This window comes from Alosa sapidissima, chromosome 7 (assembly GCF_018492685.1).
Source record: "Alosa sapidissima isolate fAloSap1 chromosome 7, fAloSap1.pri, whole genome shotgun sequence".
NCBI lineage: Eukaryota > Metazoa > Chordata > Actinopteri > Clupeiformes > Clupeidae > Alosa > Alosa sapidissima.
In genome coordinates, this window is record NC_055963.1 from 33,363,307 (window position 1) to 33,390,760 (window position 27,454).

At 41.4% G+C, this 27,454-nt stretch overlaps 3 protein-coding genes across 4 annotated transcripts; all 3 read right to left on the reverse strand.

Moving 5' to 3' along the window:
- Positions 1–1,575: 1,575 nt before the first annotated feature.
- On the reverse strand, positions 1,576–6,666 carry LOC121713181 (dual specificity protein phosphatase 7-like). Its single transcript, XM_042097629.1, has 3 exons — positions 5,975–6,666; positions 4,904–5,332; positions 1,576–3,859 (listed from the first exon to the last, which is right to left on the reverse strand). Exons 1-3 carry the CDS (start codon positions 6,327–6,329, stop codon positions 3,552–3,554), a joined length of 1,092 nt encoding a protein of 363 aa, XP_041953563.1. The 5' UTR covers positions 6,330–6,666; the 3' UTR covers positions 1,576–3,551.
- Positions 6,667–10,823: 4,157 nt separating this feature from the next.
- Positions 10,824–17,769, reverse strand: atp6ap1a (ATPase H+ transporting accessory protein 1a). The gene is made up of 10 exons (XM_042097626.1): positions 17,611–17,769; positions 17,028–17,154; positions 16,458–16,532; positions 15,856–16,046; positions 15,104–15,144; positions 14,824–14,909; positions 14,089–14,393; positions 13,658–13,708; positions 13,303–13,540; positions 10,824–12,971 (listed from the first exon to the last, which is right to left on the reverse strand). Exons 1-10 carry the CDS (start codon positions 17,721–17,723, stop codon positions 12,762–12,764), a joined length of 1,437 nt encoding a protein of 478 aa, XP_041953560.1. The 5' UTR covers positions 17,724–17,769; the 3' UTR covers positions 10,824–12,761.
- Positions 17,770–18,472: 703 nt separating this feature from the next.
- Positions 18,473–27,437, reverse strand: tafazzin (tafazzin, phospholipid-lysophospholipid transacylase). 2 transcript variants are annotated; one of them, XM_042097634.1, is made up of 11 exons: positions 27,385–27,437; positions 26,447–26,583; positions 26,190–26,318; positions 25,426–25,471; positions 25,174–25,259; positions 22,495–22,575; positions 22,335–22,376; positions 22,173–22,235; positions 20,240–20,292; positions 20,055–20,132; positions 18,473–19,969 (listed from the first exon to the last, which is right to left on the reverse strand). In XM_042097634.1, the coding sequence occupies exons 2-11, from the start codon at positions 26,553–26,555 to the stop codon at positions 19,868–19,870; spliced, it is 789 nt and encodes a 262-aa protein (XP_041953568.1). In that variant the 5' UTR covers positions 26,556–26,583; positions 27,385–27,437; the 3' UTR covers positions 18,473–19,867. The 2 variants fall into 2 exon arrangements, with proteins under 2 accessions (XP_041953568.1, XP_041953569.1); XM_042097635.1 differs by lacking the exon at positions 27,385–27,437 and adding an exon at positions 27,297–27,317.
- Positions 27,438–27,454: the final 17 nt, after the last annotated feature.

Genomic DNA, 27,454 nt, shown 5'->3' on the forward strand with positions numbered 1-27,454 from the left:
TTTTTTTAAAAGCGAACCATCCACCCCCGTACTCTTCCGGTGAGAGCCGATGCTGAATGTGAGCGGTCTTCTCCTTCCTCTTCAGCAGACACACACACACCGAACACACACACACACACACACCACAGAGTTTCACAAGGCTGTGTGCACAATTTCACTTACTGGAACAGAGGTGACTGAGCTTCTTTCTCACAGTTATTCAGCATAGTGTTCCAGCATCTGATGCTAAAGCCTCCATCTCATATTCATGTGTGTGTGCAGAACAGCTCAAGATAGTTGGTACTGCATATGCCACTGAATGCAGAGATTTATACATTGGTCCCAGTGTAAGATGGTAATAATTTCTTCAGTATTAGAAAAAAAACTTTCCCCTAAAAGCCAAAAGCAAGCAGAAGCACATTTCTCTGAAATATTTATAGACAGTAATAACTTCTGAGTTCTTGGCAGTACTTTTGTCCTCCTCCATTCTAATTATCTTTTCATTTCAACTCTGGGTGGGGAAGAGGGGGTGTGTGGGGGAATCACCTCAGATGTCCTTCTCCAGGAGATGCTCATGGTCACACCTGCATCCCTCCCTGCGTCTGTGTTTGACTGAGACACCTTGCAGCGACAGACTTATCTAACACAAGAACTCTCTCCATCTCTGGTTGCAGGAATGTGGTCTCATAGCTGCAGGCTGCATGGGAATCACAAGGTGAAATTTGCCCTTTTACCCCCAAGGCTCAGTAAACTCTACAATCCGTCAGCAGTCAGTTCTCACACTTTAAGAAACGTTAATGGTGCATGTCCTGTGAATGTCAACATAAGGGAGACACACTTTCCGTGACGGCTGTTTTTCAAATGAGCTTCAACTATCTAGTTTTGTCTTCAACTATTTTACTTTGACAAAATATTAACATACCAGAACATAATCTCATTAACAAAACAATGTTTTGTGTTTGTTTGTTTGTTTATTTCTGACAGAAGAGTTATTTTTCCTGTTTTCCCTCATATTTTCAAGATGCAGAACAAAAACAAAAAAACAAAAAAAAGGTTTTTGAGTTTGTTTTTGCTGGGGGGTGGTGGAGTGGCGGCCGGCAGAGAGATGGCGTAACAGGATGCAGAGCGTCCCTGGCCCGCTTGATATACTGCTGAAAATATCTGGTTTCCGCATGTCAGTTTTTGTGAGTGAAAGGGAAGTGGTTGTGTTGTGGTTTGAGCGAGATCACGCTGGGTTGGGCCGCAGGCCGGCTCTGCTGGCTGACAGGCCCCCTGAGGAACAGGAACTCAGGGCCGCCCGAGCTTCTGACAGAATGAGGAAATCCAACCACACCTAAGGCTTGGGGCCGCAGACCCAAACACAAGCGCTTCACATCCTCCCTCACAGAGCACAAACACACAGCTAGTTTCCATTCAACTGCAGACGCTGTCAAACAAAATAAGGTCGCCCTACATCAACTAGACTTTCGACAAAGTTCTTCCTATTTAAAAAAAAAATATATATAACAATGAGCAGTCAGTGCTTATGTAACTTGTTACTTAATCACAACTCATGAATTCAAATCCATTTACAAGGAAAACATTTTTCAGACTAGAAAAATGACACCTCATTTATTTGTTGTATAAACAAACCACTGGTCATGAAATACATCAGTAGAATTGAAACCTTCATGAACAGGACAATGAAACCCTTATGTGAAGTAAATACAGTATACATAATATATCACTGAAGCTTGCATTTTAACAAATGCATATCCATACAACAGCACTTTTGACAATTATTAGAGGCTAGAATGAATGGTGGTGAGCACATTTGAAAATCCCTGAAACATGCCCCTATGGGATATGCAAATCTCTCTCATTTGTTTGCACCGACAAGCTGGCTTTCATTGGCATCGGCTTCATTGATACTTTCTTACAACACCACACAAGCGCTTCCATCAGTGTTGACAGACATAATAGAGATCACCTTCCTTGACTGAAAAAAGAATTGAAACTAAGTAAAAAAAAAAAAAGCCAACCCAGTGACAACACTTCTGTGTACAGGCTGAACCATAGAATGATGACGGGGCTGAACCATACTGTAAATTCATCATGGAAAGAAAGGCAACAGGAATTACATGACACAATGACCAAACAAGTTAAATCAGTGGATTCTTTTGGGCTTTTCAGAGCTGAACATTCAGTCCCACTAACAAAACAACTCAATGAGATAGCTTTGTGTGTGAAGTGTTATGACATGCAAAACTGATTACTATGTGACTTAGAAAGTATGTCCCATAACAGAAAAATTTAAACTCATTTGGTCGTTAATAGTACATAATATTTAACATGTCATCCTTGTGGAGAACTGCTGAGAAAATATACATTTAATAACAGTCAATAGAAATGCTATGGTAATTTAAGGCCAGCTTAAAGACACCCATTGCCCTCTACAGGGTAGCGTATAAGAAATGCCTGTGTGAAAGCTTTGGTCCCGGTATAGGGTCTTCTTTGCACACTCCTGTGCTTTTCTTCAAATGTAAATTGTAAATATGCTTTTTAAAAGCATCTCCTAAATCCCATTGCAAATTCCATACATACATCTTTCTTACACACACACACACACACATACACACAGGCCCTCCCTTTCAAACCAGGCCCTTCAATGCCCCCCCCCCCCACACACACACACACACATAACAGTCATTATTTCAATAATAGCTATACATTATGGTATACATACATTACAACATGGTACAGATGCTGGTTATGCAAGGCTTGCAGGTGGTATAGATTATCCCCGAGTAAATGCAATCTTTTGGTTGGAGTCTGAAACCTCCACTAGATGAACCATCAATGTTCTGAAACTTTCACAATATTACATAACATGTGACTTGCAATGGCAGACTAGCTGTAATGGGGCATACTGATAGTAAATAGATACTATCCGGATGTTTGTTCACTGTACATTCTATGTATAAGACTTTAGAAATAACTATTTTATAATCTGTAGTCAGGGCTATGGCTTAAGCCTCTATTGCGTGTTAATTACTACCAAAATGAGCCCTTCAAAAAAATACCTTTTTTTAAATGTCTTATGTTAGCACAAAGCATTATGTTTAGCATAGTATTTGGTTTTCAGAAGACATTATTCTGTCTTGTTTACTAAGTCTAAAGTGACCCACTCTAGTAAAATACATTTTATATCATTATGTCATTATGAAATTAAACATTCATGCATATGAGTGTGTTTCTGAGAGAGCTTTTAAAGTGTACACAGAAATACATTTTCCTAGAAAAGGAATGAATGTCTTCCACCATACTGTGGCTTCATAGAGAGTTTCAGCACATATGTGACTTCCGACAAATAAGTGCCCTTGTTCACTTCCTCTCCGTCGCCATTTCATAAATTCATTGCATCATATGTGCATTATTTCCGACAACCGAGTTCCTGGAACCACACAACAAGCTTTTTCGTTGTGCTCCCTTCGAAATAGCTTAGGTCTTCAAGTGATGGTTCGCTCAAGAAAGGTTCCCCCCTTTCAGCACTGTGATTATCATCATCACGGGCCACATAAGTCCCTCAGCCCTCATGTCGTCTCCAGAGTGTCCAGCTGGAAAACGTTGTGGTTGGTCGGTGTGGAAAAGTAAAGCTGTCCACTGTCCGGGCAGTTGTCGCATGGGCTGCTGAGCCCCAGAGTTCTCTCAAAGTCGAGCAGCTGACCCATGAAGTTGAAGTTGGGCGAGATGTTGGACTTCTTGCGCTTGACGAAGTCGTAGGCGTCGTTGAGGGACAGGCTGAGGTGCTGCATCAGGTAGGCCACCGTCACAGTCACTGACCTGCTGATACCAGCCAGGCAGTGCACCAGCACCCCACACCTTGTAGAGCGGGCTTCATCTGCGGACCAACATCATCATCATCATCATCATCATCATCTCCATCATCACCACCAACACAAAAGAAATCATCATCACCATCTTTCTCTGGTCCTTTCTCACGATAATCATTATCACCATCATCACCATAAAACTAGCCACTATCACCATCTTTCCCCCCCTAATCACTATCAAGCCAAAAGCCATCACCAACACTTCATAATTATCATTATTCAAATACATCAGCCTCTTCTCTTTTGTCTTACCTTCATCATCATCATCATCATTATCCTCCTCGTCCTCCCCCTCATAATCATTATCAACATCAAAGCTATCACCTTCACCACTTAGGCCTACATTTACAACCGCGATCGGCCTTATCATGATCATTTAATTCAGGTTTTAATCCAAGTCCTATATTGTCTAGGCAGACAGACCTCTGCACAACTTTTCACTCCTCTGATTCAAGACCCAGCTCATGTTTATGTGCATTATTGATACCATAGCCTTCCCATATTAATTTTGAATATGTTATTCACGCTCGCAATAATGCTGTGAGCTATATACTCCAGGCAATGTGCCTTCGCCTCATCTCTCTCTGCAGTCTAATGTGAGTAGCACACTCTGCAAAAAGTGATTAGGTGTTCCTGGGGATTTACTCAATGGTGTATTAGGCTATTTTTGCTTATTTCCATTCATCTCTTCAGTACTAGCCTACTTAGCGCCTCGTGCAAATGCCTCTCTAGACAACAATACATCTCCCACAGCCATGAAATCAGACGAGCTGATGGGAGACACACAGAGAAGCTGTATACGTGGCGGCTATTTAGGTACCATGCTAGACATGCAAGAAGAAATGTTTGACATGAGTTGCCAGTATGAAAAAAAATATATTAAAAGGCCTGACAGGCCTTATCCACCAACAACTTACAGAACAGGAGTGGGCCTATCACACTTCTAAAACATCTTAACTTAAAAACAACAACGTATCCACAGGAATGCAGCATATGCCAACAAATAAAGGTGAAGGCCATATGGCATATTTGCGATGATCCACTCCACTTACCAATGAAGGAGATGGCCTCTGGAAAGAACTGGGACAGATTCTGGCTCCAGTGATCCGAGATGGGGATCTGCTTGTACCTGAACTGGCCTTCGTGCTCGAACATGTTGGGCAGATTGGGCGTCACGTTGAGGATGTACTTGATGTTGTATTTGCTGAGCACGTCCATGTTGCTGGAGTCCTTGGCGCATCCCAGGTACAGGTATGGGAGGATCTCCACGGGGAAGGCCGCCTGGGCACCCGACAGTGGGCTCTCCTCACTCTCGGTGGCACTACACAGCTCGCGGTCCGACTCGCCGTCCGAGCAGTCGGAGCTGATCCGGAGGCCGCCCAGGCCCAGGACGGAGGCGGGCGGAGATGTGCTGGGGCAGGAGACGTCCAGGAGTGTCTCGCAGTGCTCTGGGTACTCAGTCTGAAATGTCACAAACCCCCCTACGGCAAGACAGGCAGAGAGAGAGAGAGAGAGAGAGAGAGAGAGAGAGAGAGAGAGAGGCTAAGTAACATGCAGTCCAAAGTGTTAGGAAGCATGCAGCATGTTTCAATACTTGTCTAGTTCAAATAAAACGTCCCTGTATTTTTGTAGACTAACACACAGCTTACTGGTTTCCTGTGTTGCAATCCATCAAGTAAAAGGAGAGGAACCATTTCACACACTACACACTAGCCTACTGACTGCACACTACTTTTTTTAGTTCAGGAATGATTCACTGAGAATGTTGCACCTAACTGAGCAGTCCAACTATCAACAGTCCACTACTATACAGGCTTTAGAATGGACGAAAAATAACTAGGCCATACACATGTAGTGTATCCTACATATTAAATGTGAATACATAGTAAATGTACTTTAATACATATTGTGTCGCGCCAGCTGTAAGGAAACTGGGCCTATACTACAGTTTTGTTTTTCTTTTTGATTGTGTGTGTGGTCTTGTTTACAGGAAGCAACAAGCAGCGTATTCAAAACCAATCAACAATATTGTTATTGTCATAGTCCAAGAGCGAAACAAGATAGGTCTATAATATGATATGGCATAGTCATAGAAACATTGGAAATACCAACAGACTACTTACCTTTCAGGTAGTATGCTTGGCACCCTTCGTCCCAAAGCTTCTGCAGAAGAAGTCCTAAAACTGAACTCGTTCCAGAGTGCATTTCTGAAGTACATTCATCGTACAAAATCACCGTGTCCGTCGTACACCGCCGTATGAACTTTTCCTTATCCTCATTATTCGGAATTAGTGATCGAATCGGTAGATTTCCTCTTTTAAATCTGCGAAGCATCAACCCGGGGATCGCCAAATTGATAGCAGTCTCGATGTGAGATGACTCATAGACCTCATGCGATCGGCAATCCAACAGCAACAGCGAATTCCCACCAGATTCTAATTCCACTTGCAGCCATTCCACACTTTTACCCGTCATCATTGTTTACGACTCGGTTATTTCACATCACATTTTTACAATAATAGGTAATTTCGAAACGAACGCGAAGACCCATAAACTACAGTAACAGGCAAGCCTAACTCTCAACACTGGCTGTTCAGGATGCGGGATTTCATGACGACATACCGTGCGTTCGAGCGGGAGTGATGGAACCCGTGGACGCGACAGGTCGTGCACACTTCCAAAAATATGAAGAAAAACACAGACGTGTCTTTCAGACAAAGCTCTTCACCTCACAACGGTTATTACATCCACCTAATTACCGCGTCTTCGCTCTTCTGGGTCAGGCACGTCTTCACTGAGCATAGTGTGGTATGGTTAAGTTACAATGGTGTCACACAAGAGGGAGGAGTTTTCTATTCAGCATTTTAAAAACGAAAGGAGGAGCCAAAAGTTCTCTTTGGAATCCTGTGCTTGATTCTTCATTCTCGATTCTCACTTTCGTTCACACTATGTACATTCATGATTAAGGTCAGTGGCTGCAAGCACTAGCCTAGCTTACTTCCAGTTTTACTTGACAGGTCAGCACTCAGTGAAAAATCATCTGTGGCTAGTTATAAGCCCTATGTGTGTGCTGACTTGAGATATGAACATTGTAATATTATGATATTAACATTGTGAATAAATACCCATAAATTATTAAGCTAAAAAAAGAAACAAAAATAGCCTTGACTTTTTTTCCTGGTCAGAGATGTGTGATGATGACAGCATATGTGGTCAACAGGTGTGTCAGGCAAAAATCCTGAAATTGGCTAAGCACTGCAATCTTATTAATTAGCCAATTCCATTTCTACTTCATAGGCTACAGTTTTTATATGCACTATCAAAACCATCCATCCGTGCAGACATCATTACATGTTGTTGTGAAGTAAGCGAAGCCTTGTGATTCTGTCATTAAACATTTCAAACTCAATAGGCTCACTTATATTGCATGACCCTGTGTAAAATGTCAAAACGGCTGTAATTATTACACTATGCATCCATTGCAGTAGGTAGAAGTGACAGAGATTTCCCCCGTTAAGAGGCTCCAGAGCTCGGCCGTCTGGTCCCTGCTGTGAGCTTTGGTGAACAGGTGCCATGCCTCTGCAAAGGCGAGGGGGTGGGGGTGGGGGGTGTTGTGAGAGAGAAGGATGAAGGCCCGGGCACTTTCACAGCTTGTTAAGTATGACTGAAGGAAGCAGATGTCCATCTGCTCAGCGCCTACCATGGGATTCCTAAGGGCTTCTATGCCTTTCACACGCATCGCTATCTGATTGAAGGCCACGTGGTCTTTTTAGGTCTGCACCTGTTAATACACACTAAGACATGCCCTACACTACAGATGGGGAGAGACAGAGAGAGAGAGAGAGAGAGAGAGAGGGATGAGGATGAAGAGGGACAGAGTGAGATGGAGAAAAGGACACAGCAGTAGGCCTGCAAAGGTAACAAAAACAGCAGCAGCCGCTGACGAGGGAGGGATTGTTCATTTCCGTGCGCGTGCTCATGAAGGGGAACTGGGAGGCGGTGGGAGATGGGTGGGAAGGATGCCATGTACGCAGATCATCTGCCTGTGCACGTGAGTGCAGCAGACACACACACACACGTATGCACACACACACACACATGCGCACAGATGTGGAGCAGCGACTGGATTAGAGGAATGCGTGGAGGAGCCGAGTATAGCAGACGCTCACCATCACATCTGCAGTGTCCTACAGTACAGTAGCGTAGCGTTATCAGCAGGATCCTCGCTGCACTTCCCAAAAATCATGGAGCAAATTTGTGAAATTACCCATTTTGCACCCTATTCAAATAAAATGATGTATTTTATTTAAGATTATGCATAATTTCACGGTATCCATAAAGCAGGTCTACCATTAGCTTGATAAATGCACACCGGTATCATATTTGATATGTCTCTGCATCACACACACATAGGATGCTAAAACAGAGAGATTAAGGCAAATAAATTTTCTGCACATACAATAACATTAAACTCAAGATAATGTGGCTGCTTGCCACTGTGGAGTTTTTCTCTTTATGCAACTGTGGAGAGTGCGTGTTATCATGATAATACCCCATCATGAGAGGCAGCGATAGCCTTTGCTGATGCAGTCCTTGGTGGCAGTACATGGCTTTTCAAAGTGCTCACGATCTCCTCCTACAACCTAAGCAGATGTAGGCTACTCTGTGGTGGCTGTTTTTCCCATAAACCCAAGACATTTGCAGACATTTCTTTTGCAACAAAAACATACACATTGCATTGTGTACATCGTGTACACATTGTGTGTGTGTGTATATATATATATATATATATATATATATATATATATATATATATATATATATATATACACATCATTATCGATTCTCACTTCTCAATTTCGTTCACACCAGTACATTGATGATGATGTACAGTATATGACAGTGTTGTGTGCATTGGTGGGCAAATATCTTTGTCCCTATCGCGAGTAATTGTGGTCCACATAGTGTAGGCCTGATGGCTGCTCTCTAGTGAGACGTTTTTGATGATAACTGGTCACATAGCTGCAGATTGATCAAAAAACGTCTCATCCTTAAAGCAGTGCCTTCGTCATGTAATTCTTTGCACCTTTCTCCAGATGCAAGAGAAAATTCAACAAAATGTAAATGAAGTTTTGGACACCACCTAGTGGTCAACAATTTTTGTAAGTTCCATTTTATGAATATAGAGCATAATGTTGTTTTTCAGTGAATGGACTAGCCTATTATTGTAAAACGAAAACAACTGTTTGCAAGATGCAAAGACTAGGCTCTAGAATTAGATTTCATGAGTGTGTGATCGTCAATGCTACCATCATTCAACAGAACTATACAGTATACCAGGCAAAGGGGCACACATCTTATACACATGTTCAGCCTTTTGGGTCTTGAAGTCTTTTCAGAATTAACTCTACAAACTTAAGTAATGTTTGGACAGTTTTGGAGAAGCATCCTTCAAAACCACCTCTCAATTTAATTTCAAGGTTGAAAGAATTGAGGCCCAGAAATGAATTTGTTTAGCATTCAAGATTTAGGATCAGGGACAAATACTGAATCATTAAGGCAGAGTAAACAGAGAAATTTGAATTAGAATTGGTCAAGGCTTGTTTCATATGGCTGATAGCTGCATGAATCATGCTATTCTGTGGCCTCAAGGCTTCCAATGAAGTTACTCCCATTCTTTAGACATGAGTTTGATAGCATTTGCATACAGTAGATATCAATGAGAGACTCTAGGAGCATGAAACGTGTCAAACGTGCCAAACGTGCACTGTGTGTTGCAACACTGGACCACCACACAAACATTTACTTACACTCTTACAGGAGTACCAAAAATCAGCTGTAACCACACAAACTGAACACTGATGGACATGTCTGTCTTCACACACTGATGGACATGTCTGTCACACACACACACACACACACACACAGTGATTCCTTGAATCGTGTATTCTCTTCAGCCCAGGCAGCCATCACTGTGTCACAGTGACAGTAATATCTATCCCTGTTTCAGAGCTGCAGAAATACACTGAAATAATGAGGTATCCTGAGGGAGGGCGTGGGATGGAGAATCTTCACCACATTCAGTACTGAATGGAGGTTGTCAGAGTCAACTTAGAATAGAATAATATAATAAAAACTTTTTTTCAACAACCAACATTTTTTGGACTCACATAGTGAAAAAGATTTTAGAAAAAAAGAGAAAAAGAGAAAATATTTTGTTTCCTGCCTATGACTGCAAACAATTCCTCCAAAACTGCAGCTTTGACATTTGAAGTACTGTAGCAGTTATTTTTGCATGCCATTTAATAAAATCAGAATTCCAAAGTTATAACTCAAAACTTTCTCAAAAACCATGCTCATATAAGAACAAAACATGACTATTATTATCTCCCAGTGTAATTTGTCTGGGCCTCTTAATCCTGTACCTGACCCAGACATTCTCAAAACATCCTTCAGACGGTGATCATGACAGTGTGCCGACAGCTGAGAATGAAACCTCCCCCGAGAGGAGCATCATTTTCAATTACCTTGTTCTCAGCTGTCACACGCTCACACATACACACAGGACAGGGACACAAGTCTCGTCTCCGAGCCCTGGGTAATTAAAGCAGAAGCTGCTCTGTATCCATTTTTAAGGGAAGACCATCTGCTCCTTTTTGACATAGTTACATTATTTCATATACCAAAAATAACATGGATCCTTCCATTACAGCATGTACATCATCTTCCAGCCTCGCTTATTTTTTTACCACAAGGGGGCACACTTTTACTACTATTGATGGGCCTAACATACACAGCCATAACACCCTTTCCTGGGCATTATGTGATGTGATTGTATGATACACAAATCAAATGGTAATTAGTTAGAATACAATGAAGGTAAATATGAATTTACGGTGTGATTTGTAGCTTATTATTATGACAGACACAAAGTCACATCTTATTTAGAAATATTAAGATTAAGAAAAAAAATTTCCCCACACAATTTTATTGCATTTTGTGTTCACAACATTCAACAAGAATTATGTAGTCCTTTTTTGTTCAAATAATCTGTCCTAGTCTTTCAGAATGTTCCGAATGTTATAACCAGTTGAGAACATACATAAGAATCAATTCACAGCAATAACCAATTGGACAATCAGATCCCTTTCAAGTAAACAACACATTAGACATCTGGTTATCTTCAGTATTTCCCTTAACGTTACCTGGGCTACACAACTGCAGTGCCTGTTAAGTGCGTCACAGCTCATTGAGTCATGACAGCTGATGATTCTCCCTTAAAATGTAATATGACTTGACAACAGCATTCCAATATTCCCTCTAAGCAGAAGTGATCAGACGAGCCATACAAACACATCAACTACAGGGCAGCTACGGTCATTACACACACACACACACACACACACACACACACACAACAACAAAACACATGTCAAGGATTTACCCATTAAATAAATGTCTAACTGAAATACAGCAATATATTCATCTCTTCATATTTACAATATTTCAAAACTCATTTCATGGAGTAAGCATTGTTCACTGTACAGCAAGTTTAATATCGCATACCACCAAAAGCAAAACCATTTGCACATACGCTGGTAAAAGCATGATGTGAAGTTTCACTGTAAATCTCTGAATCAAAATCTCCTACGATTTGAGACAGCAGCTCTTTCTGAAACATGACCTGAAATGAAATGCTCTGTCTTTGCCTGAGCAAAGACTTCTGCGTATGGGCAATTCAGCGCAATGACAGCGTAAGACTGGGTTTCTGAAAAGTTTTCTTTGCTGTGGAACGGTCATAGTTGCATGATAGCCTCTGCCATCTGTTTCAGTCATTGTGGTCGTAGCACAACAGTGATTTTCGGAAAAAAACCGCCCACAGCAGCACAGGCCTCTTGAGGACCTGGATCCCTCAGTACTGACCCAAAGATGACCTGTAGGAGAACTACTCATGCTTTTACCAGACTTGCGTGGAGTTGCAGTGGTTTGAAGTTTTTAAACACTACTACACCCAGGTAAACAAACAAACAAAATAATGTATCCATGCTTGAAATGATTTTGTAGGACCCATTGAATGATTGAAATGTAGTAAACACAACACAATTCATCTGTAGACAAGTGTTGCACCAATGAAAGGCTGATTAAGACAAAAACAAAAAACATGAAAATTATGACAATGTCCCTTCTTGTGTATTGCACATGGCTGCTAATAATGTCTAATAATAATTTCTTCAAATCCTTATTACCTTTTTGTTGCCAATAGATTAAGGTTGAAAGGAAGAAGGCTTATCTATCCAGTCAACACAACCAAATCCTATTTGTGAAGATGTTTAACGTTTACACATGGAAGATCTGGTAAAAGGTGGCAGAAGCTAATAGATCTACCCTGGCTACCTTTTCCCTCAGGTAATGTAAAATAACTTCTTTAATCAAATAACCAAAAGTAAGATGAACTTCCCTTCTCTGGTGTATCCTTAGAAGCAAATAGTTTGGGCCTCAACAGTGAGGATGTAAACAAGCCCTTTCTAATCAATGTGACACTCACAAATAAATAAATAAATTAATTAACAAACAAACAAAATGTAACATCATACAATGTGTTACATAATGTAAATAAGTGGAATGTATCAACCAAATTATTCAAGCAATTAGGGGCAAAAGTAAACAAGCAAACAAAAGAGAAGAATGTTGAAGCTGCATGGAATGTGGTGGATGAGTGTTGAGGGGCCTTACACGCTACGGGAGAGGCGACGAGACGACTTTGGACATGAAGCTTGAAAGGCAAAAACACACACACAGGTGGGAGCGGGAGAGTGACAGAGGAGAGGGTATACGGGTGGAGTGGAGAGCATGGGGTTTAAATGAGCCACCACTGCCTCAATGGCTGGCCGGCTGCTTAGTTGGCTGTTCCTACTCGGTCTGGGGCACGGAGATGGCAGGTCCCTTGGGGTCATCGAAGCGGTCCATGGTGCGCAACTGCATGATCATGTGCAGGCCGTAGGTGAGGATGAGCACCATCAGCAGAGAGGTCAGCAGACCCATCCAGATGCCCGGTGTGAAGAAGCCAGCGCAGTCACTGGCGTAGGAGAACTCCTTCTTGGAAAGGTTGAAGCCCTGGATCTGTGACCGACAGAAAGCGAAGAAGAGAGATGGTGAATGACTGCTGATTTACACAAGAGGATATTTTAACCATGAGGAGAGCTTGTACCGTTTGATTTTTCCCCCAAAGACGGATACCATCAAGGTGTCCTCCAAAACCAAATAAGTCAGTCAATCCTATCTTTGTTTCCTTTCTTTTTAAACATGGCATTGGATGAAACATGTAACATGTTGGAGGTGCCAGAGTGTAAACTTCATCACATTTTTCAATTTGATTATCTTATATTCCTTATGCTTCCCCTGCACTGAAAAGACAGAAGCTGCTATCACAAGCAGCCAAAGTCCAAGCTACCTGGAAGTCTTCGAAAGACACCCTCCAGTCTTTAGCAGCGTCTTTGGGCGTCCGTGGTGTGAGCTGGGCGTAGCGGAAGCTGCTGACGGACTCGCAGCGGTATGAATACTCGGCGGGCGCGTAGATTGAGCGGCTGGCGTTGAACGTGGCCTTCTTGCCCTCGTACTCCAGGATGACCTCGTCCAGGGTGAACCAGCGGCGAGCAGACACCTTGTAGTGGCGCTGGCTCATGGCAAAGCTAGACAGAGGAAACAGGAAGTTACAGCTCATGCCCTTGGGTCCGAGTGGGAGAAGTGAATCAGGAGAAGTGAATCAACAAGGAGTCTTTTTTTTTTTTTTTTTTACTTCTACTCACATCATTTTGAAAGAACGGAATCCAAGAACGTTTTCATAGTTCAGGACCAGTCTGAGAATAAACAGAATATTTTGAAAGTCTCTCCGTGGTCACTTAAGTGTGAAGTGTTCAGTTTAAAGTGTGTCAGTGTGTGAACCAAGTTTTACACTCTTCTTCAGTCATATAGCATGCAATACTTGAAGTTTGGGGAACTTCAATTCCAAACAGTTAAGCCATTTTAATATTTTGAGTATTGTATACAATCATATATATTAAGAAAAATTTGAATTATTAATTGCATTGGACGTACTTGACTGAAGAGTGTGACTAAACACGTTTTGATGGTTTCAAGAAAATAATCAGTAGTGGCTGAATCAAGATTCTACCAAAGAGAGCCCAGAGGCTGTACGCTTGTGGCGGATTACATCAGAGTATCTTTGTGCTCCCCTTACTTTGAGTTGCTCTCACTGCAGGAGGAGCCAGCGAGCGTGACGGAGGCCCCCTCTCCAAAGGTCTGCGGGGACAGGTCGTGCCTCTTCCACTTGCCATCGCTGAGGAAGCTGACCGTCAGGTTCTCGGCCCACAGCAGGATGCAGGGGGAATCCTTCTCCTTGAACTCCACGGGTGGGTAGGGTTCTGAGCCACTCCTCTCCCTGGCCCTCTCACTGCTGCCACCACGCCTGGAGCCCTTGTTGCGGTACTGCAGGAGGGAGCGTCCTCCCACAGACTGAACGGCTAGGGAGGAGTCCTCGATCACCTTAGAGAAGAGTGGAGGGAGGTAGACAGTCAAGGAGTCATCGGAACACCCACACCAGAGAGCTATCTAGCACCAAATGGAAAGTCTCTTCCACACCCTACTCCAACAATCACAAGCATCCTTAACCTTGCTGCTGGGTGGAGAATACTGAGTTTACACCACACTTATAGACTCAATGACACCCTGATATTTCGGCTATTAATAACGGTGGTCGAGTCAGAATCTTCTGAGAAACTAAATGTATGACACACTAAAAGGGACGACACACTGATCCAAGAACAGTCAACATTTACATGTTGTGTTGGGATTTGCTGTCATTTGTTTTTTGGTTGGAGCAGAGTGAACTAGTCTTCAGAAATACTATAGAGGTACATCTGTACTGTTGGTACACTTGTACTAAGGATGGTGTAAGACACAGAGAGCTACTTACTCGAGATGGCTGCAGCGCTGTGTAAACTGCAGTGTAAGGGACAGCCTGGCTGTTCATGATGCTCAAGACCTGACCAATCACCTCATCTACAGACAAGGAAAACAAACACAGTTCACCAATGTCAACATCAGCACCTTTTTATCCCACTAATATTGCATATTATTCTAATTACCTTATTTACACAAAAATGTATAAATTCAGAAAATAAGCAGCTTTAACAAGTTCAACAATTTCAGACAAACAATAGAAAGAGTCAAAGAAACAGAAGTCTTGTGCTTACCGTTTCCACTAAGGACTTCTTTAGCAGACATCATATCAGCACTGTGCAAGAAGTGAACAATCAAAGCCATTTCATCACCAAAAGGTCTTTGAAAGCACTACACAATCACTACATAGAGGTTTTTAAGGATGATATGGAGAGAATTTACATTTTTTCTAAGGAAGGATGTCTTGATCCTGCTCTTAGGCCTCCTTATCTGTATACATTTCTACCTTTCTATGTTGTGCATACTTGGATAAACTCTACAGGAGCACCCTGGATTGGATAAACTCATCAGGAGCACCCTGGATTGGATAAACTCATCAGGAGCACCCTAGATTGGTTGTGCATACTTGGATAAACTCATCAGGAGCACCCTGGATTGGTTGTGCATACTTGGATACTCATCAGGAGCACCCTGGATTGGTTGTGCAAACTTGGATACTCATCAGGAGCACCCTGGATTGGTTGTACACACCTTATTTATTATACCGCATTCCCACTTGGAGTGATACAGTTTTTTTTTTTCACTCCAATATTAATCAAACCTTAAAGTACCATATGGGAATGCAATCTAAAGGTTGAAGTGTAATCATTAATTGCTCTTTGGGCGACCTAGTAATGTTACACACTTTTCTCCTGACAAGGCTGTATCAAGAGCAGTGTCAACACTGACTGCAGGAGTTTCATGCAGGAATTGAGAACTTAATTGAAGATTTCCAATGGCGTAGGAACAGCCAAGATTCAGAGCTCTGTTCTCTTACGGAAATTACCTTGTGGCATAGGGAAGGCGGAACACCAGCAGGGCGGCAACAGATGCGTTGAGTCGGAGCTGTGCGAGGGTCTCAGGGTCCATGTAGAGGGGGGACGTGTCCAGCTGCTCCTGCAGGATCCCCGTCACAGCATTGGCCACAGGACGAGCCACCGACGGCAGCATCAGAGGGTTGGAGGAATGCAGCGCCGCCTAGAGGTTGCAGAAGGACAGCGTTTGAGGGACTGTGCTGTAGCTACAAAGACTGATGTCAATCTGTTGAGTTGGCTTTTTTGAGTTCAATCAATTTGAGTATGTCTGAAGAAAGCATGGTTAGCAAAATGCGTTTCATTTTTAACCTATGTGATGATTTTGCCTCCCTTACTCTCTTACATGGTCTTTCAGGACTTCTTCAAGGAAGTATATGCAAATGCACTGACAGAAGACGACAGTCACAAAATATATATATTTTCTTTCAAGGCTATAGGCTAATTAGGCAATGAGCCTTACATTTCCAGCTAGTTAACTCATTATCAGCATTTGTGTGCAGTTCTTGCATGGGCAAAGGAGGGCGCAGTAACAGGGCCAATGGATGAGAGCAAAAGGACTGAAGCCTGTGTGTACCTCGAGATTTGAGAAGGCGCTATCCTGTTTGTTCCCAAACACTCCTCCATACATGGTGAAATCATCCACACTCAACTGGAAACAAAAGCAAAACAAGGAAGTCAGCTGCAGATGATGCACACAAATGTGAAGCACTGGTCACAAGACAGGTCACACCTTTTCACAAATTAAATGTTCCACAAATATATTAAAAAACAGCACTCTAAAGATTAAACTATAAAAAAAAAAACATTTGTTTTATATTACACCAGGCTTCAAATTCCCCATTGAACAGGGGTACACACGTCACAAATTACACCCAAGAATGTAACATCTTCCATGTAATTAAGTAGGTTTTGGGTGTTAAGCCTAACAGTGAGGAGGCATCACCAATGCCAAACAACAGAAGTAGGGCCTAGTGTATTACAGTGGACGCCACTGACATTAGCTTGGCAAAATTCCCATGTATGTGTTAGACACTTGGGTTATGTTTTAATTACTAGGTCTGAGTCAGTTCAGGTGTATAATGAGGGAAAGTCTGTGTGGTGCCATGTTTGTTCGAATATCCTGTCACACAAATGTAAAGGCTACCTTGTCCTGCAGGAAGAGCAGTACGTTGTGTGGGGTATTACTAAGAGCCGTCTTCAGGTAGGACTCCAGCTGAGAGCTGGAAACGATATGCCCCGCCGCCGGTGGCGTTTGAGACTGCAACGGGGAGCTGGGAAATAAACACGGGGCATTCGTCAAGTTTGACAGGAGACTACAGCTTGATTTTTTTAATTGATACATTAGAGAATAAACAGTATGTAGACACGATAGGCTAATTCTTTTTAACGAGGCATAAGCGAACCTCGGTACGTTAGCTAACGGATTCATTCCGATGAAGATGTTTGACGGATAGCTAGCTATCATTTCTATAATATTGGCGTCCAATACATACAGTTCTGGATTCTAATGCAGTACATTTGGGGTAATCCAGTCTTGGTATGTCAACGAGCGGAGTATGAAATAGATGTAAAGAAACCCCAGCATAGTGAACTGCGATGAATGACAAAATGTCATCCCTGCAGGTGGCTAACGCTAACTAGGCTTAGCAGGTTGCAGCACTGGACAGCTACCATCAGTAAACTGAAAAACAAACACTGATGGTGTTTAAAATAAATGTTCCCCTTACCCTGCACTTGACCACATCATCAAAGGTACTTGGTCGTTGCATTTCCCGAAAGATGCAACGTAAAATAACACTGCAAAAATGATGCTACAGCTGAGTATTTTTCGGTCCGCCATCTTCAGGATCCTCAACGAATGACGTTGTTGACGTTGCTTTGAGTGCTCTCTGGAGCTGTAGGGATAAGTCACGTGGTAAAGATTCTGTCAAAGTAGCCTACACGGTCCAGACCATGGTCCAGAGACTTGAAAATACAAGGATCACAACACCTCTTTCCTGTTTTCTGTGTACATACGTTTCGACAAACCAAAGGGACTTAGGCTTCATCATAAAATAATAAACAATACATAACCTAGTAAGATCAAATCAACTAATGGCCTCCTTACACCAAACAACTTTGACAAGATTTGGGAAAGATTTTTGAAAGATTGTAGTCTTTTGAGTAAAGCTTGAATGGGGGGGGGGGGGGGGGGGGGGGGGGGGGGCATTAGTTAAACGACTCTAATCTTTCATGAATCATTCCCAAATCTCGTCTAAGTTGTTTGGAGGCCACAAGTAAATAACAATATTACAATCGTAGTAACAATAACCATGAATAAAAAAAAAAAATGCTAAGTAAAAAAAATACTAAGAAGGCCTATGGGTCAGCTAACTGGACTAAATAGCTGGATGTTGATTACAAAGTTTTTAGATGTTTCTCTAATGTACCAAGGCTATCACCAAAGAGTATAGAAGTAATTCACTAGACAACGGACAGCACCTTCCAGGAACAACGAACAAAAATAATCTAAACTGAGCCCTTTTCGGTGCCATCTTTGTAACACTGTTAGTGTTGACTGCATTGCTTCCAAGACTCTGAGGCATTATCAAATAAATATTTTATTCACTGTAGGTAAAGTGAAACAATTTGACTTGAGGCGGAGTTTTAATCACATGCTGACAGGACGGACACAAAATCCATTTGGTGCTATCTGCCAGGTGAGATGGGGGAAAAAAGAGGGGGGGGGGGGGGGGGGTGCACAAGGGTACAGAATCAAGAGGTAATTCAAAATAACTGTTTATAAAAATATGAGGTAAATTATTAAACAGTTTAGTCATTCCAAGCTGCTCTATTACAAACAAGTAAGTGGAAAGGGCACAGAGAAAAACCATGGCACCAACATAAATACTCCTACATCAATAATTTAAGCACAATTTCGGAAACCTTAAACATCAGCAAGTCAAATATCAACTAGAATACTTGCTGAGTCTCAGTATGCAATAACTAAAACCATTTCAGTCTGATAGAATACTAATGCCAGATAATTTTAGAGGGGAGATGATTCAGTCGGCTGTAAATTTGCATACACTAGAAACATTTCATTGTAAAGTAGGTTATCAATGAATGATGTACAACAGACACTTTAGGCCATTTTCAGTCTACCTGGCATAGACCGCACTTATAGATATGAAACGTGTATATTCGCTATACATACACTACTCACAAAAAGTCAGAGATATTCGGCTTTCGGGTGAAATTTTAGGATAAACCTAAAATCCATTATACTCTTTACAGGTGAACTTAATGTGACCTTTTCTAAACTTTTGAATGCACATGTCCAACACTTTCTGTACTGAAACATTACATTTCACCCGAAAGCCAGATATCCCTAACTTTTTGTGAGTAGTGTATATATAGTTCACTGACTGCCTCAAAAATCTAAATATAGCAACTACATTTTTGAAACTTTTGAAAAACTGGCAAAAATGGGCATACATTTCTCATGGAAACACCACTGTTAAATAGTGAGTTATAAAAAATACTAATTCCCCTTCACAACCAAGTTCCTTCACAAGTCCACTTCTTGGTTGAGACACTCAGTAATGTTAATGAGGCAATCAGAAAGTGATTGCCTCTAAACTGTACATGACATGTCTTCATTATTCAGCACTCAGGGTAAATACAGCTTCCAGGCTAAACAATTTGGCACATGCACTTTTAAAAAGCCCATTGCAGTTGTTGTTCCAGCTGGGATTGTTTCAAGAGGGACAGGATAATCAGAAAACTGTAAAAAAGGAATCCTGCTATCTGATGAGTATCAGATATATTTGTGGTCCACCTGCTGCTGTGGTGAGTGTCTGGTCTGGTATGTATGTATGTTTGTGTGTATGTATGCGTGTGTGTGTATACATGTGATTTTTCAGGAGGCTGGCTGATCTGGTCATATGCTCTGGCCTTCTTCAGCCTTGTCCCTGAGGGTAGTCGAAAGTGCCAGCCAAGGCCTCATCCTTGGTTCTGTATCCGCTGATGCAGGGCCTCCGCTTGGGATTTTAAGCTGCGGAACTCCTCCTGGATGAAGTCTGTGAGGACCTTCCTCATCTCCATCTGTGTCAAAGCAAATTGATTGTTATTGAGGTTATACGCCTGGAGAAAGGTGCCTGTATGCTGGAAAGAAAACCATACAAGTCACCTGGCTTTTGTTTTCTGCTTTTAGCGAATCCACAAGGTGTTTCACAGTAAAAGGCTTCCCCACATAAATTGTAATTGGCTGCAAGAGTGGGTTATGTGATATTTGGGTTATTTCTCTTCATCATAATAATATAACCTAATTGAATCACATACTGTAGGTCAATAATAACCTTTTAGTGCTCTCACCTTTCCAGTCCGGGGTATGTAGGGATGAGTATTGGGTAGGACATCGTTCATACCTGAAACAGGTCAGAAACGATAAGAAATGATAGGTGCTGACATCTATATAAAGATGCTACTAAAACATTAACATCACAATTCAAAAATGAGTTTGACTGCAAAAGAAACTGTGAAACCATAATGAACATGCAGTGGATTCACCAATTTTGAGCCTACGTTCACATTATCCCATCCCATCCTATGGAGTGAAATGTTGCTGCACTGTCGAACCTTAAAGCCAAGTTTAAATAAGCTAAAGACTCAAGCCAATGAAGCGACCAAAATATGCAAAGAAAATAACTTTACTGCACACCAACTTATAAATAGAGCCTGACCAATAAATTGGTGTGCTGATATTATCGGTGATATTGGCTATTTGTCGATCTATCTGTATTGGCGTTTATAACAGCTGATAACTATTTTAAAATTAAGTAAAGGAAAGCCAAATATCGATCCTCATTTTGACCAATTTCTCCTTACTTTTAGACACAACTTCCTCCTTTTCAGAGTCTGGTTGGTGGTCACCCTATTTCTACTACTTTATATAGCACACGTGTGACCTCCACTTCCCCTTTTAAACACCATCAACTATAGTATATATAGACTATATTATATATAGACTATCTACAGTGTATTTCTGCACAGAACTGCTCGCAGTTTAGAAAATAGGCGTCCCTTCTATTCTCTAGCTGGGTCGTGGTTGCAGCATGGTTTAAGCCATGCCTGAGACGCGGATATGGCAGAGGCACTGTGGCTTCTGTAACCTGTTAACATGGGTGGCGATATGGCACGGATATGGCCCTGTGGCTTAAATAACTGCAATGTGTTCAAGCCTTATGTCATATGAGAGTATGGACGTTATGTAAGGGATAATGTATAGAACGCCGGTCATTATTGGGAAAATAAGTCCCGACAGGGCGAACCGGACACTGACGCGCCACAGGAGGGGTCTTGCTTTGCCCTGAAGGGACTTATTTTCCCAATAATGACCGGCGTTCTATACATTATCCAGCTTATTATACGGCTACTTGCCAAAACAAAAAAATAAACTCCACGATATGTCTCTTTACATTTATTTGTTACCGTTTCGTTGAGGCTTTTGTTGAGAAATCGAAAAATAGTTTGCAACACACGCTGAACTTAAATTAAACGTTTTTTAGAACACAGCTGATCAACCGTTTGCCTTCACTTTTGAATGAAAATGTTACTATTTCAGATGTCCTTAGATGCAAATAAGGACCGTAGTACTTTGGGAAATCCCATCCAAGTCAATGGAGCGTTCTACTTACATTGTGAAGAGCCGTATAATAACTTACATTATGCAATTTTCCTTAGTATCACACTGTTTAAAGCTGTTAACGGTGTGTAAAAAACACAACAAATACCATCATAAAGCATAAAGTAAATAACTTGAAAGTTATCGTAACAAAGGTGTTTACCACAAATAAGAACAAAGACCTGACGTTATTATTCATAATAATTAAATTATTTCATAATTTATTGTATATGAGCCTTTCATTTGGATGGAAGATAGTTAGACCTATTTAAACACAATGTCCCTCCTTGTTCAGTTCAATGCACTAAATATTAGAGTATATTTTTACATTGTATTTGTTAAAAATGAATATCAGATTAACAGATCAGTTCGGTCTTTAAAATCCCATATCGGTTGGACTCACTCATAAATGACACTGTTATGTCTCCATGTGTACTTCTATAAGGTAGCATGCTGTTTTGTTGATTTTGATCATTTGCACATTTGAGTCAGTTCGGTTCAGGACTGTCACCAGTCTGATATTGACCACATTTAAAAAAACAGCCACACAAAAAAATTGTGTATTTTGAGCAAAAACTCTGAATGGAACATTAAGGCTTGCAATGCGAATGTAGCCTAACTCACCCAAATGCCACATAGGCAAGATAATTGGATCAAGAGTACATTCAGCTATCAATCTTCCCACACCTAGAATTAGAAGCATAAAAACAACATGTTTACAAAACTGATGTTGAATAAAACATTTACGGGGAAAAAAAAAATATGACAAGGTAAAAGTAGTCTTACCCCATTTCAACCGTATCCACTCGTGGGTCATGTTGACCTTTCCTGCAAAAATATAAAAAATTATCTAACTAAATGTAAATCCAATGTTTGATAATAGCATAATGACTGCATACTGCATAAAGACTACAAGCTGCAGAGTAGTCTAATTCACTTTCCATACCCTCAGGGAATATATGTACCCAATCCCCTCGATTGAGTCTGTCCAAAAGGAAGTCCATGCCTCTCTGATAAACCCCATCACCTGTGACACAAGTCCTGTTAGCAACTGTTTTCATTTTACTTTATATCACAGAAAATTACATTTAACAACAGGGAGCAATAAAATGGGATAATTTATTAATTCTGAGCGCAAGAACGCATTCTGAATGCATTCTTGGCGAAGCGAGAGAGGGGCTAACATATAGGAAAAGGCTCTAACAAGTAACATATCACTTACAAAACTTACGGTTCAGTTACATAATGTACACTGCTTTTCAAAAGTTTCAGGTCGCTCAGAAATGTCTGTCGATGTATTCTTTGGGTAATTGTCTTGTTGGAAGACCCAGCGATGACCTAAGGCTAAACTATGAGCAGATTTCTGCATATTATCCCTCAAAATTTCAACATAAATTTATTTTGTCATGATGCTATGCACCCAAACAAGGCTCCCTGTGCCTGAGGCTGCAAAACAGCTCCACAGAATGATGCTCCCACCACTATGTTTTACTGTGGGAACTGTATTCTTAGGGTTGAAGGCATCTCCCTTTCTTCGCCAAACATAAGCAACATCCATGGGCCCAAATGGTTCCAGTTTAGTGTCATCAGACCAAAGCACAGACTTCCAAAACTCATCTTTACCTTTCAAATGTTCACAGGTAAACCTCAGTCTGGCTGTGATGTGCCGCTCTTTGAGTAAAGGGGTTCTTCTGGGACGATGGCCCTGAAGCCCACCACAATGGACAGCACAACTGTGTTCTTGAAACATCAACTCCAGAAGAGGCCAGGGGCCCGTTGCACAAAAGCAGAATTAAGACATCCGGGATAAGTTACTGAGCTGCGCTCAAGGAATCCAAAACAAGAGCGTACAGGCTTAATTGGTTGCGCAAAGACCAAGCCAGGATGAGCAGATAAGGATTCATCAAGCCAGGTGAAACCTATCCTGGATAAGTGCGCACTCACGGCTCCCTCAAAGAGACCCCGCCACCGATCACAGATTCACCATGGCAACTAGAGCGGCTTCATTGCTTCTTCTACGGTGTAAAGTAGGTAGCGATAGCCTTTTCACAACAGCAACAAACAGCAACACCTCTGTTTAGGAGAATATTGCAACTACAGTAGTGTCGCGACCACCACGCACAAAATGGTTACGGCGCTCTTGTGACGTCACATTGTCGCATGACAGGTCGGAAATGGCGATATGTAAAAGTTAATTAATGATCACAAATGTTTAAATAATGACAGTGGGTCTAGTTATATGTGATAACAATATGTAGTGGGCAGTGGAATAACTATTGGTTTCCGTTTGTGGTGACTGCTGACTGAGATAAGGGATGAGATTAAATAGATCCTGGAACTTAGCCTGGTCTGGAGCAGGCTAGCTCCACAGAATAAATCGCCATGGTGACTTATACCATAACATATTCTGCTGCCCCCTCTCCTGCTTTTGTGCAACCGGATCACGGATAAATTGAGCCAGGATAACCAAGATATCCCGGCTTAATCCCTTATTCTAGTTTTGTGCAATGGGCCCCAGGTCAGCAACAATCATCTTGGCAGATGCTTCGGGCTTCTACCTGACATCTCTGACTATTTTTCATCTCCATAGTTCTGGAAATATTGTGCTTACGGCCACGCCCAGGTTTGTATCTTACAGAGTTTGTCTCCTTGTACTTGGCAATGATGCAAGGTACAGCGGTTCTAGAGACTGTGAAATGCTTGGAAATGGCAGTATAGCCTTCCCCCTTATCATGAGCCTCCACTATCTTCTTTCTGAGCTCAAGACTGATATCCTTTGTCTTTGGCATGGTGAGTAAAAGTAGTACCTCTCAATAATGGGTTCAAGCTCCCTGTTCCTTGGAGTCCTTTAATGCTGATTGAATGCAGAAGTGTTAGGAAGCCAATTCGCCTTATTTCACCCAGCGGCCAGAACGAGGCTACAGGGTACACTTCCCATCACACTTCAGTCCAGCAGATGGTGGTAATGCACTCCGTTTGCAAACTGCCAAACAGAAAAAGAAGGGTTCGCTGGCCTGCCAGAGCTCTGGAAACCTTCAGTGAGTTTTTTTGGGCAGTGTACCCTGTAACCTCGTTCTGGCCGCCGGGTGAATAAGGCGAATTGACTGCACAGGTGTGGTTTGAAAGCTGATTGGTTAATTAGGTGTGTTTTGAAAGCAAAAATTCACATGAGGGGTAATATTATTGACCACCCCATCATGGTGGCTAATATTTTTGACCACCCCCTTTTTCACTATATTTGATATAAAGCAAGGCTAAAAATGTATTTTATATTCCAAAATGTACCAAAAGCTACTAAATAGCACTGGTGAAGGTTTGAATATATCAAGTTTTATTAATGCTGCAAACATTAAAATGTTCCATAATTCCTGGGGGGGCTAATCATTTTGGCCTCAACTGTAGGCCTATGGGCATATTGCCCATTTTCAATTCTAAAACAGCACATCCCATGCCTGACTGAATTCAGACAGTGCCTGAACACTTAAAGCCTTATAGGCTGACTAGGAAATGGCACCAAAGAATTCTATCTTTTCTTCAAAAGCAAGTGATCCCAAACCTTTGAAAAGCAGTGTACACCATGACTGCACAACTTTCAAAAGCACCTGGGGAAGAGAAGTCGCCTCACCTCGACACACTGGTACACACTTCCCTCTACTGAAAAAGCGTGAGTGGAACTCCTTGGTAAAGCAGATATCAGAGGCTGCAGGGGTCCTATGGCCAGGGTAAAGATGCAGACACATACAGGAGAGCAATTTAAGCCATCTAAACAAGCACTATATTAATCTAACTAAAAAGGTAAAATGATGCTAATTAAGTCACATCCTGGTCATTTACCTTCTCTCTTCAACTTGGTACTGCCCCTTTAATGCAAACTTACCATCTCATTTTCTTGAAGTTCCACAACTGCCGAAGCTTCAGCACCCCTACAATGACAACAACAAAAACACTTCATTAGCTGGTAACCTCACAAAGCAAGCATTCTTGGTAACACTTTATATTAAGACACGCATATTCACCAATAATTAGCTGCCTACTAACATGTATATTAGTAGCATACTAGCCATTTGTTAGTCATTATATGTCACTAATTAATACCTTATTCTGCAAGACCTTATTCTACCTTTACTAGACCCTTAATTAAGAATTCCCCCTATGTAAGCTCCTAATTACCCCTTATTCATAGTTATTAAATAAGTTGTTTACATATGAATTATGACCTAAATATGCATGGCTCAGTATGGGGCTTGTAAGGTGGTAGTACCACAAGAACAGTTATTCACTCCTAATAATACTTATCAAAGATGCTCTTTTCAAATGGAACTAGGCACTAAACCACAAGTGCTAATAGTGTACAAATAACTCATAATTAAGTCTTTGTAATGCAGAATATGTTCCCTACATATTGTCCGTTTTAAGTTAGCAGTACCTACAGGCTTGCTGTACCGAAAATGAACCGAACCGTGACTTTTGTGATTTTTGTGTACCGTTACACCCCTAGTATGAATTGTGCCATGTAAATAAGATTTTCTGGACTTAGCATTGCTATACATGCAGTTACAACTTGCCATGGCTTTTCTGATTCAGCAAGGGACATACACAACAGTAAAAGTCTACAATATAGTGTCAAAACACGTCTCCTACCCCATATGTGTGGGTCATCCATGCAGGACTCATGATTGGACAGAGTGATGAGAGGACGGTCCTTGGGACGTTGATCAATTAAGTCCAGGAGAACATTCTGGTTGTGGACTTTCATGCAGTTCATGTATCCTGCAATCAAGAGTCATGACAAGACAAATGGAGATAAAAAAGACTGCAACTGCAAACTTAAAGCCTCTTTTATAGTAACAGTTACAACTCTTGATTGTGTGTAAATGTGATATGTGGGGAAGACTCACTGGTCCATAAGAAGCTATAGGATCCCACCATGCCCATTACCAGGGAGCTGGACAGCCTCCATCCCAGTCGGGGGCACTGTGGGAAAGGCCAACTCACCTCCAAGGGCATTGCGACCGCATAGGAGCCTTAATTCAAACTAAAACAAAGTTTGACAAGAAGGGAAATATAACCACCACCTGTGCTGTTATTCACAACAGGACCGTTGGTTCCTGACTAATCTCTAATGAATCAGATTACTACGTTTACTGAGAAGTTAGTTGTAATTTATTACAGCTGGCAACAGTGAGTGAAAGCATAATGCTCATTACAAAAAACACCCTTTACTAACGTTAACGTTTCTTCCCAACACTGTGGAGGAGTCATTAATAAACTCATTAAGAGTAGATAATATTCAAGCCAAGCAATTACAATACACTTCAGTTTTGTCATGCATATAAATATGCATTGTACATGGAATACAGAAATATATTATTAATTGTTGTAGTTCCTGGGATTAATATGCTGATGCAAGTAGATTTCTGCTAAAGAGCAACGTGACGTTATCTAAGGCATGGTGCTGCAAACACTGGTATCCATGATCTTTGTTAAATACTTTGTCTAATACAATTTCTACGTTTCTCTCATATTCTGACGTAACTTGTATTAACGGACTTGTTATTCCTAACAACTAAACACAAAACGTGGTATAATGTTGTGTTAGCAGCTACATGCTGCAGCCGCTATTGCAAAGAGAAATACCAGTGCCTGCTAACTAGCTTGCTACCTCAGAAGTCTTGAACCAAAAATCAAAAATTATGTCAATGGACTCATATGTATGTCTGTACAAGTTATCGGGAGAAATGTTTTAACCTTTCATTGAGATTAATTGAAGAATTGTTAACAAATAATAATAAAAAAAAAAAACACTAGCCACTTCTCAAGAAAGTAACACCCTCACCTTCTCTCCCGTCAGCTGATAGGTAGAGATCCTGGCACAGGAAGTGATTTGATGGACTATGACCTTGGGG